This window comes from Sus scrofa, chromosome X (genome assembly GCF_000003025.6).
Source record: "Sus scrofa isolate TJ Tabasco breed Duroc chromosome X, Sscrofa11.1, whole genome shotgun sequence".
NCBI classification, from domain to species: Eukaryota; Metazoa; Chordata; class Mammalia; order Artiodactyla; family Suidae; genus Sus; species Sus scrofa.
Window position 1 is genome coordinate 44,337,327 of NC_010461.5, and position 12,073 is coordinate 44,349,399.

At 44.0% G+C, this 12,073-nt stretch overlaps 1 protein-coding gene across 8 annotated transcripts in view; it reads right to left on the reverse strand.

Annotated features, from left to right (window-relative positions):
• SHROOM4 (shroom family member 4) overlaps positions 1-12,073 on the reverse strand; it is a 242,014-nt gene that overhangs the window by 35,371 nt on the left and 194,570 nt on the right. For 6 of the 8 annotated variants that reach the window (XR_002340849.1, XR_002340847.1, XR_002340848.1 and 3 more), the window contains 3 exons: positions 10,258-11,136; positions 4,150-4,299; positions 2,775-2,949 (listed from right to left, as the gene is read on the reverse strand). Coding sequence is in view for 5 of the 8 variants with exons in the window: in XM_021080598.1 (XP_020936257.1) it covers positions 2,775-2,949; positions 4,150-4,299; positions 10,258-11,136 (1,204 nt within the window). In the remaining 3 variants the exon portion in view is untranslated. The remainder of the gene's footprint in view (positions 1-2,774; positions 2,950-4,149; positions 4,300-10,257; positions 11,137-12,073) is intronic. The other 2 variants (XM_021080602.1, XM_021080599.1) reach the window with 2 other exon arrangements.

Sequence of the window (12,073 nt, forward strand, 5' to 3'; positions counted from 1 at the left end):
TGGGAGGGTTTAACGAGATCACAGAAGTAAAATACTTAGTATGGTGCCTGGCACATTAAATGCTCAATACATGTTTATTGATGCTGTTATTACCTCTGCTGCTATTACGGCTATTCCTGCCAACACCACCACCACCAGGCACTCTGAGCTAATTGATACTTGTCTAGCTGCAGGGTCCTGACAAGAATAGATCTGTCCCAGTGAAACAGAGCAGGGCCCTTTGAGGGACCTCCTGGGTACAAGTCCTTTCCATGGCCCCCATTTCTTGTTTGTAGGAAATAGGCTTCTTTCACCCTCCTTGATGTTCCCTGAGTTCCAACAGACAGAGTCAAACCGTTGCTCATCAGGGAAGGGAGGGGATGCAGAAACAAAGGAGGAGCAGTCAAGAAACAAAAATGCAGCTTTGGGGCAGGGTCCTGGTTCCTCCTGAAGCAATGTGCATCACATCTGCGAATTCTTCCGGAGGAACCAAGCCCCCCAGCCCCCACCCCCACCCCCACCCCGAGGTAGAGGATGGGAACTTTGGGCTGAGCACAAGATTCCTAGAACACCACCTTATTACCTCACCACCCACCAATCAGAAGAAAGCCACACACCCTACAGCCCTCACCCCAAATTTTGCCTATAAAAACTTCTCCCCCCAAACCGTGGGGAAATTTGGAGTTTTAGAGCAGGAGCCACCTGTCCTCTTTGTAAGTGGCACCTTTGTAATAAATTCTGCACTTTCCTTTATCGCCACCTGGCAGACTGGCTATATACCACAGGCAGCTGAGTGGACCTAAGTTTGGTTCCGAAACACCAGGTTGTTCCCAGGCTTTGCAGTCAGTATCGCGTTATTGATAACAGCATGGACTTAGTGCCAGCCTACTTGCGTTTGAACCCCAGCTCCGACACAAATTAGTGGTGTGAGCTTGAGCAAATTACTCAAGCTCTCTGTGCCTCGGTTGTACCATCTGAACAAGAGGGTAACAGTATTACCTACCTCCTAGCATTGTTCTGAGACTGAAATGAATTGATACATGTTACATGCTTAGAACAGTATCTTGTATAAAAGAAGTATGCTTCGATGTTTGTTTCATTACTATTCTTGCCCAGGCACTCTGGAACTATAGGCTTTTAGTTAGATATCTAGAATGTGTTCCTTTATAGTCATTTATTTAGAGATGCCTGAGGCGACCAAGGACAAGAGAGCCTCCTGCTCTGGATCCAGGCCTCTTGCCATATTTCAGAACTGGTCAAAAGTCAGGAGACCACCATGATCTTAGTTGGAAGTGTAATGGGTTTACATTTAGGGAAAAATTCCAAAACCCCCTGAGAATTAGGGTGCAGTGATATGAATGAGGCAACATGATTAGATGCCAAGAAGCTCCCAAGTATAACCCCGCCCTCTGCTTTCCTAAATAAAACTCCACTCCAGGGACAAGGGAGGGCTGGTGGCCAAATGATCAACTTGGAAAATCACCTACCTAAGCCCAGCTCTTAGGTTCCATAATCTGGAAAGATGGAAGTGGACAAAGTCCTTTGTTTGTCGCACTTGGGCTTTGCAGCCAGAACTAGGAAAAATGTGTAGTGGATAGAGCTGTGGAGTCATCACAGACCCAGCTAAAGTTAAGTGGCCTTTCTGGGATGTTGCAAATTGGTGACCTTCTTCATCTACTTTCCTCAGAGATAAAAAACTGTTTTAGCCTACTTCAAAGCACTATCTGCTGTTCTGTGCTTTGCTATTTCTGATCATTTCTGTCATCTCCTAGTCAGACATACATTAGGTTGGATCCTAATAAAAGGGCCTGCGTAAGTCAGGAGCAGCCCTGCCATGCTCAGGAAACATGGATTCCAAGGAAGCAGGCATCTGGATCAATAACACTTTGATGCCCCCAAGCTTCCTATTCTTTCCCTGACATTTTGCTTGAGATTGGAAAGAGGTGGAGACCTCTTGCAAAATGGCCTTGAGCTTTCGTACAAGCCATGTCCTGAATGGGAAATATGGGCAGAAGAGCAATTTGCATTGGGCTCAGATGTCCACAAAGTGGTGAATTGGGCCTTTGAAGTTGCCATGGAAACCCTATTTGCTTATGATATAAAATGGGTAAGTGCAAGGGGGGCAAAGTTTTTCCAGGAATTTGATTAGAAAACCAGGCTAGTGGTACTTAGAAGAAAGGGGAGGCTTCAGAACAATACCAACATCATCTTCATTTATCTGTTTTAGTATTTTTAAGAGTTAATTAACTATCCTTACAAATAAATACAAAAGTCGTCTGGCCTATAATTTTTTCTTTTCTTTCTTGGTCAGTCTGTTCTCTCTTCAGAAAGTTGCCCAGAGAATACAATCAATGGATGCCATTGGTTGGAGCTCACTGGCAAAAACTCTGATGTGCCCTGGGTAGCTAGGTACTTATAAAGCTGGCTTACTTCAGAGCAGAAAGTCAGACAGTCTTGACTTTGAGTCCTGGGTCTACACATAGTCTATAACCCTGGGCAACCTGGTCCTCTCAACTGGTAAAAAGAAGACAGTAATGTTTACCTTATAGAGTTTTTTTAAGGAGTCAAGAGACACTGTGATGATGATGACAACGACTCTAACAGCATTACCATTATTGACTGGATCAAAAATAGACTAGGGTTGCATATGCAAGAAACCCAGAGAGGCGATCTGATTCCATACTGAAAATATAAGAATGCACCAAGATATTCTGGAGGACGTGGAGGGCAGGTCAATCTCCAGACACCCTCAAGCTAAATACTGTAAATCTCGAAGGTATATCCAAAAACTTCACCTTTTTTTGAGCCAGTTCATGGTCAATTTCCTCCTCTCCCATCTCTGCCATCTTGGGTTGGTCTTTCAACTTGTTCAGCAGCTCTGCTTTGCCCACAGATATATTGTAATAAGCTGAGTAAGAGGTAGGGATCCCTGGGGCCCCCTGAGGAGGTGAGCAGTGCTGTAGCTCTTGTCTGTGGAAACAAACAAAAAAATGACCATTTGAGCACCTCTGTTGAGAGCTGACCTTTCTGCTTCTTAATTTCCCCATTTGTAAAATGGGATCCTGTTTCACCAAGGAGCTGTAAAATAAGGAAATAATGGACTGGGAAGCACTGTTCAAACATAAACAGGCCATATGAAGGCAAAATAGAAAACAAGTCAAGGCCAACCTTAAGAACTTAAGAAGGCTATTTCTACATTTCTGACTTCCACAGCTAGGGGGACTTCTTCTTCTTCTTCTTTTTTTTTTTTTTTTTTTTTTGTGTGTGTGTGTGTGTGTGTGTGTGTGTGTGTGTGTTTTTAGGGCCGCACCTGCAGCATATGGAGGTTCCCAGGCTAGGGTTTGAATCGGAGCTGTAGCTACTGGCCTACGCCACAGCCACAGCAATGCAGGATCCGAGCTGCTTCTGCAGTCTATTCAGCTCACAGCAATGCCAGATCCTTAAACCCACTGAGCAAGGCCAGGGATTGAACTTGTGTCCTCATGGATACTAGTCAGATTCGTTTCCACTGAGCCACGACGGGAACTCCTAGGGGGACTTCTTTGGCGAGCAGTGGGTTTGGTCATTAACATCCCACTAAAATCCAGAAAAACTAGCAGGCCCCTAAAAGTTCTGGGCTTCTGATAATCAGTGATTCCCTCTGGTTCATGGTCTCAGTACATGGATGCTAAGGGAGGGACTAGGTGCTAGGGATGTGTCTGAGACCTTAGGTATTTGTCCTCCAAGACTGTTGGCCTCCCTCCTACCCATCCTGGATGCCAGCCCACCCTGGCTTTATCTAGTCTTCTTGCTTAAAAAGGCACCCTGTGGCTTTCCTGGTCACTCCCATCATTTCTTCTTTCCTGGTGATGCCACCCCTGATGGAAATGACCCCTCCACTGCAGCTCTCCCACGCCAAAGAGGTCACTTATGATCTCAACAGTGGTTACTATGTTGGAGGCTGGGGTTGGCACCCCTGCCAGAGACTTGTCATGGCCCACCACATTGCTCATGAGCTCTTCTGAGACTGTCTGATGTGGGGCAGGCCTTTGGCCTGAGAAGGAATAACACAGCTCTACTTCTGGCCTATCCCCAATGGCCTCAGCCTCCTCCATGGTTGGGAATGAAATGGAAGGGGAGGTGGGAATAGAACCAGTGGTGCCTGGGGGCTTGACAAGTATAGAAGCAGACCCTGTTGTCTTGGGTTCACTGAAGCCTGTGGGGCTGAGGTGCTGCTTCTCAGAGCCCCAGCCCATGAAAGAGAACTGCTCCTCAGGAAAGAAGTAATTCTGGCTCCATCCTGGCTTGGGTTTGGACTCTTCTGCCATCAAAGCTTCTGGTCTGATGTGAGGAAAGAAATGAAAAGAAATGCTTCAGGGTTAGCGTTCAGAGATGGAGGGGCAAAGAATTCCGCCTATGGTTTATGTAAGGGGGAGGCCCACCCCCACTATGTTCTTGTTGCCTACCAGCCACTCCTCCCCTCCACCTGTCTGTGTCACTGCCCCTTCACTAACCTCTAGCTGTTTGAAAGGAAAAATAGGAGAAACTCATTAGTCATTTTTGCAGCTATTTGCAGCTCTTAGATAAAGGTCAAAAATAATGGTTAAAAGGCTCCACAGCTATTTACTGATTCATGCTATGCTGTCTCCTAACTCATCACACAAAAGAAACTTGGGCAAGCAAATATTCCTCATCCTAGGTATTCATTTTACATGTAGGTTTTTAAGCTAACAGTACTGATAAAGGACAGCTACTAGTTAGCATTCACATGGTGCTTACTATGCCCAGGAGCTGTCCTAAGAAGTGTGTGTGTGTGTGTGTGTGTGTCTATAAATACAGACATAAAATGTTAAGCTCATGACAATCATTTTACAAATAACGAACATGAGGCACTGAGAAGTAAAGTGACTTTCCTGGGGTTACGAGACAGTAAATGGCAGACTTGTGATTTAACCCTAGGTGACCCAACTCCAGAATCTATGCTTTTAGTCACTATACCATACTGCCAAAGGGACAATCTGACATCATATAAAACTCTGCATGCAAGGAATTTTCTGGCTGGACTATATCTATGTTAGCAGAGAAGAGAGAACATTTTGAAAGGAATATGACTATAGGAATTTAGGGAATTCCTATCTATAAGAAAAATGTTTAGGGCATGTGTGTGAGTTCAGCATCAGAAAGTACTGAAAGAAAGCACAGATTTTTTTTTAAAGGATCCCTATCAGAGTTCCCACTGTGACTCAGCAGAAATAATCACGGCTAATATCCATGAGGATGTGGGTTCAGTCCTTGGGCCTGCTCAGTGGGTTAAGGATCCAGTATTGCCATGAGCCATGGTATAGGTCACAGTCATGGCTTGGATCCTGTGTTGCTGTGGTTGTGGTGTAGGCCAGCAGTTATAGCTCCAATTTGACTCCTAGCCTGGGAACTTCCATATGCCAGTGCTGTGGCCCTAAAGAGACAAAAAAAAAAAAAAAAAAAATCCCTATCAATTACCAATGGCATTTTTCACAGAATTAGATCAAAAATTTTAAAATTTATATGGAAACACAAAAAACCTTGAATATTCAAAGCAATCTTAAGAAGGAAAAGTGGAGCTGAAAGAATCAGGCTCCCTGACTTCAGACTGTACTACAAAGCTACAGTCATCAAAATAGTAGGGTACTGGCACAAAAACAGAAATATAGATCAATGGAACAGGATAGAAAGCCCAGAAATAAACCCATGAACTTATGGTCAATTAATCTACAACAAAGAAGGCAAGAATATATAATGGAGAAAAGATAGTCTCTTCAATAAGTGGTGCCAGGAAAACTGCACAGCTATATGTAAGAATGAAATTAGAACACTCTTGAATGCCATACACAAAAATAAACTCGAAATGCATTAAAGACCTAAATGTAAGACCAGATACTATAAAACTCTTAGTAGAAAACCTAGGCAGAACATTCTTTGACATAAACTGCAGCAATATCTTTTCAGATCCACGTCTTAGAATAATGAAAATAAAAACAAAAATAAATGTGACCTAATTAAACTTAAAAGTTTTTGCACAGCGAAGGGAACCATAAACAAAATGAAAAGATAACCTACAGAATGGGAGAAAATCTTTGCAAATGAAGCAACCAACAAGGAATTAATCTCCAAGATATACAAACAACTCATGTACTTGATATAAAAAAACCAAAAAACTTCATCAAAAAATGGGCAGAAGATCAAAATAGACATTTCTCCAAAGAAGACATAAAAATGGTTAAAAAAAAACATGAAAAGATGTTAAACATTGCTAATTATTACAGACATGCAAATCAAAACTACAGTGAAGTACCACCTCACACCAGGCAGAATGGCAATCATCAACAAGTCTACAAACAATAAATGCTGGACAGGGTGTGGAGAAAAGGGAAGCTTCCTACATTGTTGGGAATGTAAATTGGTACAACCAGTATGGAGGGTCCTCAAAAAACTAAAAATAGAACCACCATATGATCCAGCAATTCTACTCCTGGGCATATATCTGGAGAAAACCATAATTTGAAAAGATGCATGCACCCCAATATTTACTGCAGCACTATTTATAATAGCCAAGACATGGAAGCAGCCTAAATGTACATCAACAGAGAAATGGATAGAGAAGATGTGGTGCATATATATACAATGGCATATTACTCAGCCATAAAAAAAGAATGAAATAATGCCACTTGCAGCAACATGGATGGACCTAGAGATTATTATACTAAGTGAAATAAATCAGAGAAAGACTAGCATCATATGATATTGTTCTTATGTGGAATCTAAAAAAACTGCTACAAATGAACTTATTTATAAAACAGAAACAGACTCATAGACTTTGAAAACAAACATGGTTACCGAAGGGGATAGGTTGGAGGGAGGAATAGATTGGGGGTTTGGGATTGGCATATGTACACTATATGGAATGGACAGTCAACAGGGACCTGCTGTATAGCACAGGGAACTCTACCAATATTCTGTGATCATCTATGTGGTAAAAGAATCTGCAAAAGAATGGATGTGTGTATATGTATAATCGAATCACTTTTTTCGTACAGCAGAAATTATCATAACATTGTAAATCAGCTATATTTCAATAAGACTTTAAAAAATGGAACAAAATTTTAAAAGTTTAAAAAGGGCTGTAGTTGTATGCCAATTATCTCTCGATAAAAGTGGGAAAAAATTTCAAATGACATGCTAACCGGAGATTCAGTTCCGTGTACTATATTATAGTGATCATATCAGGTACTATGTTCTAGGGCCCTTTCCTCATAATCTCCATTAATAGGGCAGAGGTTCTAGGAGATCTATGAGAACATAATCTGACTTTGATAATGAACTTGGATGCACGATTCAGATTTCTTCTATGGAGCACTGAGAGAAGATGCAGAATTCATAAAGCCAACTATATCTGTACTTGAATCAGAATTATTAGATTTAACCAACATTTGATCATTCCACACACCTGCTTCTACATGTATCCTAACACCTTGTAACTAAAAAGTATGTGGGTTATAGAGATACTCAAGTTTAACGTGGCTGAAATTAGGATGTGTCTCTCTCTCTTTTTTTCGCATTTTTAGATTCAAATATTACACATCTCCTGGCCCTAACAAAGCCTTAAAGGCACTTCCTGCTGGGTAGAATCTTGTGCTCTCTGAGGGTTTTGAATAGGATCTTCTTGGCATTCCCATTGTGGCTCAGCATGTTAAGAACCCAACATAGTGTCTGAGAGGATGTGGGTTTGATCCCTGGCCTTGCTCAGTGGGTTAAGGATTTGGTGTTGCCACAGGCTGTGGTGTAGGTCACAGATGTGGCTTAGACTCCGTGTTGCTGTGGCTGTGGCATAGGCCGGCAGCTGCAGCTCTGATTCAACCCCTAGCCTGGGATCTTCCTACGCTATCGGCGCAGCCCTAAAAAGACAAAAAAAAAAAAAAAATGAGTAGGATCTTCTTGAGGAGGCCAGAGATCCTGGGATGATGTAATATGCACAGTGAGCTAGACCATCTGGGTTCTGGCTAGCCTAGATCTTTTGCAACTTATTCTATCTCCACGTGCCTCAATCTTCTCATCTAAAAAAATGTAGGCAACTAATAGTATCTATTTCATAGGTTTGTTGTGACGATTCAATCAATCCACACACAAAAGTGCTTAGAACAATGCTTGGCACATAGTAAACAGGCAAAAACATATTAGCTATGTTGAGAATGTTGTTTCTTACATTTTCATTGCTCAAAGAAGCATCTATAATAGATTTTTGCAGCCACAAGCCAGGGTTGTGTGCAAACAAATGTTTCCCCTTGCACCCCATGGTCATTGAGAAAAAAAAAAATCTGTGGAATAAGTTACAAGATCGCTAGTAAGAGCAATTTCCCTCTCTCTGGCCAAGGTGTCAAGGTGAATGGAGGTACATAAAAGAGGAAGCACTAGGAGGCTGAAAGGGCTAATCCTGGGGCCTGTAACTTCTACCTCTGGTATACCCTGCCTTCTAAGGGGACAAGAGGGCTTCGTAAAGGCCTGGCCTATTGCCACAACCTGATCTCCCTGAGAGAGGCTGCCTAGGACGGCAAAATAACCACGGGTTCTGGAGGCAGACCTGACTTTGAATCTTTTCTGTATAAATCTGAGTTACTTGGTCCCTTATTTTGCTCAGCTTTAGTTTTCTCATCTGTCAAATGGGGATAATAACGGTCCATAGGGCTGTTGGGAATGAGTCGATGAAATAATAGCAAATGCTTACTATGTGTTCATTCATTTGCTTATGCATTCTTTCTTCTGAAATATTAAATGCCTACTATGTGCCAGGTCACCTTTGCTTCTCCCTGCTGTGGCAGGTAACAATCACAGTCACTTTCCACAAATGTTTTCTCATGGTAAGAATTCTCCCCAGCTAGATGGGTAGTTTGAAAAGCAGCCCTAAGGATCTAGTAAGAGATTCTCACAGTGCCTGGGATCCAGGCCTTGTAAGTGCTCTGCTTGTGGCATCTTAGGCTGGAAAACTTCTCAACTAGTTCCAGTTAGCCAAGTAATGGATGTGGCCATCAATAAAAGACACAATAATCAAGGTATTTCAAATGACAACAAGTCTCAGGCAAGTGCTTCTATAAGATATTTAAAGAAACCTCTTGGGGTTCCTATCATGGCTCAGCAGTAACAAAACTGACTAGTATCTGTGAGGACGTGGATACAATCCCTGGTCTCGCTCAGTGGGTTAAAGGATCCGGCGTTGCGGTGAGCTGCACAGATCCGGACGCAGCTCGGATCCGGTGTTGCTGTGGCTGTGGTGTAGGCCGGCAACTCCAGCTCCAGTTCAACCCCTAGCCTGGGAACTTCCATATGCTGTGGTCGCTGCCCTAAAAAGCCAAAAAAAAAAAAAAAAAAAAAAAAAAAGCTCTTAAAGGATAGACACGTGCCCCATCCCACATCCTCTGCAGAGAGTGGGCGGAGCTCTCCGCAGGAGGACTGGCAGAGCTGAAAGTCAAAGCGCTTTTGTTCTGGGGCAAAGAGGACAACCACACACCATGGGGCATGCCGATTGATGCACAGTGAAGGCAACAATTCTGCGGCCATCCTATACTCCTGTTTTAGCCTCTCTGCCCAGGCAGCTGACCCTGTCAACATTGCTTTTGGGTTTTGCTCACTGAAGCAAATGCAAAGAGGCAGAGGAAACAAGGGTGGGTGTGATGGAGAAAGTGGAAGAGGAAGAGAACGCCTTTGGCTGTTGCAAAGAATGGTCAGGGCATAAAGCAGCCAACCCCAGGAGCACCTTTGATGTGGGAAGTGGGCTAAGAGTTTAGAAGTCCAGGCAGGTCCTAGAGTGGAGGCAGGTCAGGTTGTGAGGTTGCCTCTTGCTCTAGAGAGCAAGCAGAAGAAAAGGCAGAAAAGGGCCGGAGCCAGGCTTCTGGAAGAGGCCACAAGGCAACCTTTTGCCCTGCTCAGAGGTTGAGTGAGGCTTCTTGCTCAGAGTCTAGAAACTGATGCATATCCTAAAGACAGATTGAGAAATAATGTAGTATTTTGGTGGTGATATTTAGGCATAAGAACACTGACAACATTTACTGAGCACCTACTATGTGCTAAGCATGGGGCTACGACCTTTACATGGATTATCCTCATATTCACAACAACCAGGCGGCAGAGGTATCATCATGCCCATTTTCTGGGTAAGAAAACTGATGCTGGGAATAGTTTGACCAGCCCAAGGTCATCCAGCTGGTCAGTGGTGGAGGTGGAATTCAAACTCACGCTGCCACCTCTTCAGGGACTTTCCTAAGTACTTACTTGGGGGAATTGGCAGTCTCCTGCTCTGATGTCCTCCAAAGCCCACCAATGCCATAATAGCAGGGGGGCTGAGACTTCTCAGCCTGAGCTCCCAAGTGGCCCCTTGCCTGAGGCAGGAAATTGCTGGAATGGAGAGCAAAGGACTCTTGCTGTGCTGGGAGGCTTTGTGAACCCTGCCTCGAGGCCTCCAGGTGGCCAAAGCCCAGCGGTTGCGGCTGCTCCAGGACCTCATCAGGATTGAGGGTGGTGGAACCAGTGGTTTCTGAGCTGAAATACTGGGGTGGCAGCTCCTCTTCCTCTCCTTCCTCCTCTTCCTCTACTCCTTCCTCCTCCTCTTCTTCCTCCTCCTCATCCTCCTCCTCTCGCTGCTGCTGCTGCTGCTGCTGCTGCTGCTGCTGCTGCTGCTGCTGCTGCTGCTGCTGCTGCTGCTGCTGTTGCTGCTGTTGCTGCTGCTGCTGCTGTTGCTGCTGTTGCTGCTGCTGAGCTGCACGAAAGAGCCTGTACTTCTCCCAGTTGGGAGGAGGAGGGCGAGGAGGAGGAAAGGCCTTCTTCCTGGCACCCAGAGGATTCGGCTGGGTCTCATCAACTTTGGTAAAGAGCTCTTTCCTATGCTGCCCCCAGGCCTTGGAGCTCTGGGGCTCCAAGCTGATGTGGCTCTCTGAGAAGGCGCGGCTGCGCAGCGGGCGGGATGCAGAGGCCATGGAGCTCTCCTCTTCATAACCAGAAGGTTCCTCTGTTTTTTTTGAGGAGTGCTTGAAGTCTCCAAGGAGGTCAAGAGAAGAGATTGCTCGGTAGCTTGACAAGTCCAGTGCTGGGTTCTCAAGGCAGGGATGGAAAGGGATTGCCCATGAAAAGCTAGCCTTAGAATGAGCCATTTCCCTGCAACACAGAAGAGAAATGTGGTGTGAAACAAGCACGTTGCAGATGGTCCTGTAATTCTGGATGACATTTATGGAAAATTTAAAATGGCCGCAAAACAATAATAATATAGGTGGTTAATGTAATACTAGTAATACTAATATATGATATACAATATTGATCGCTGACACTGAGTATGTACTAAGTGCCAGACACTGTTATGAGTGCTTTCCATGTCTTAGCTTATTTAATGCTCACCATAACTCTAGGAAGTAACTACTGTTATTGTCCTGATTTTACAGTTGGGGAAACTGAAGCATGGGCAGGTTAAGTCATTGCTCCAGGTGGCAGAGCTAGGATTTGAACATGGACAGTCTAGTACCAAAGTCCGGATATACAGACCACCCCACTCAGATTGAATGTGTTGTGTCCTGGGGCTTGCAAGTGTGGTTATCCTGTTACATCTGTTGTTTCTGTTTGTTTTGTGTTTAATTATGAAACATTCCAAATGCTTAAAAGTATACAGAGATTGCTATCATAAAGATTCATGTTCCCACCTACTGCCCAGAATTAGCACATTTTAATACTTTGCTGTCTATGTTTAATGATTTTTTTAAATGGCTGCATGCATGGCAGATGGAAGTTCCTGGGCCAGAGACTAAATCCAAGCTGCAGCTGTGACCTACACCACAGCTGTGGCAATGTTGGATCCTTTAAACCACTGCACCAGGCTGGGGACTGAACCTGCGCCTCTGAAGCAACCCTAGCTACCTCAGTTGGATTTTTAACCCACTGTGCCACAGTGGGAACGCCAATGCTTCATAGTTTTTTAAAATACCATTTCACTCCCCACTTCTATTCCCTTGCTGAATCTCTACATGCAACCTATATCATGAATTTGGCATGTACACTTTCTGTCCATCTTCTTATACTTGTAACAAAAAACATCAAACAGGCC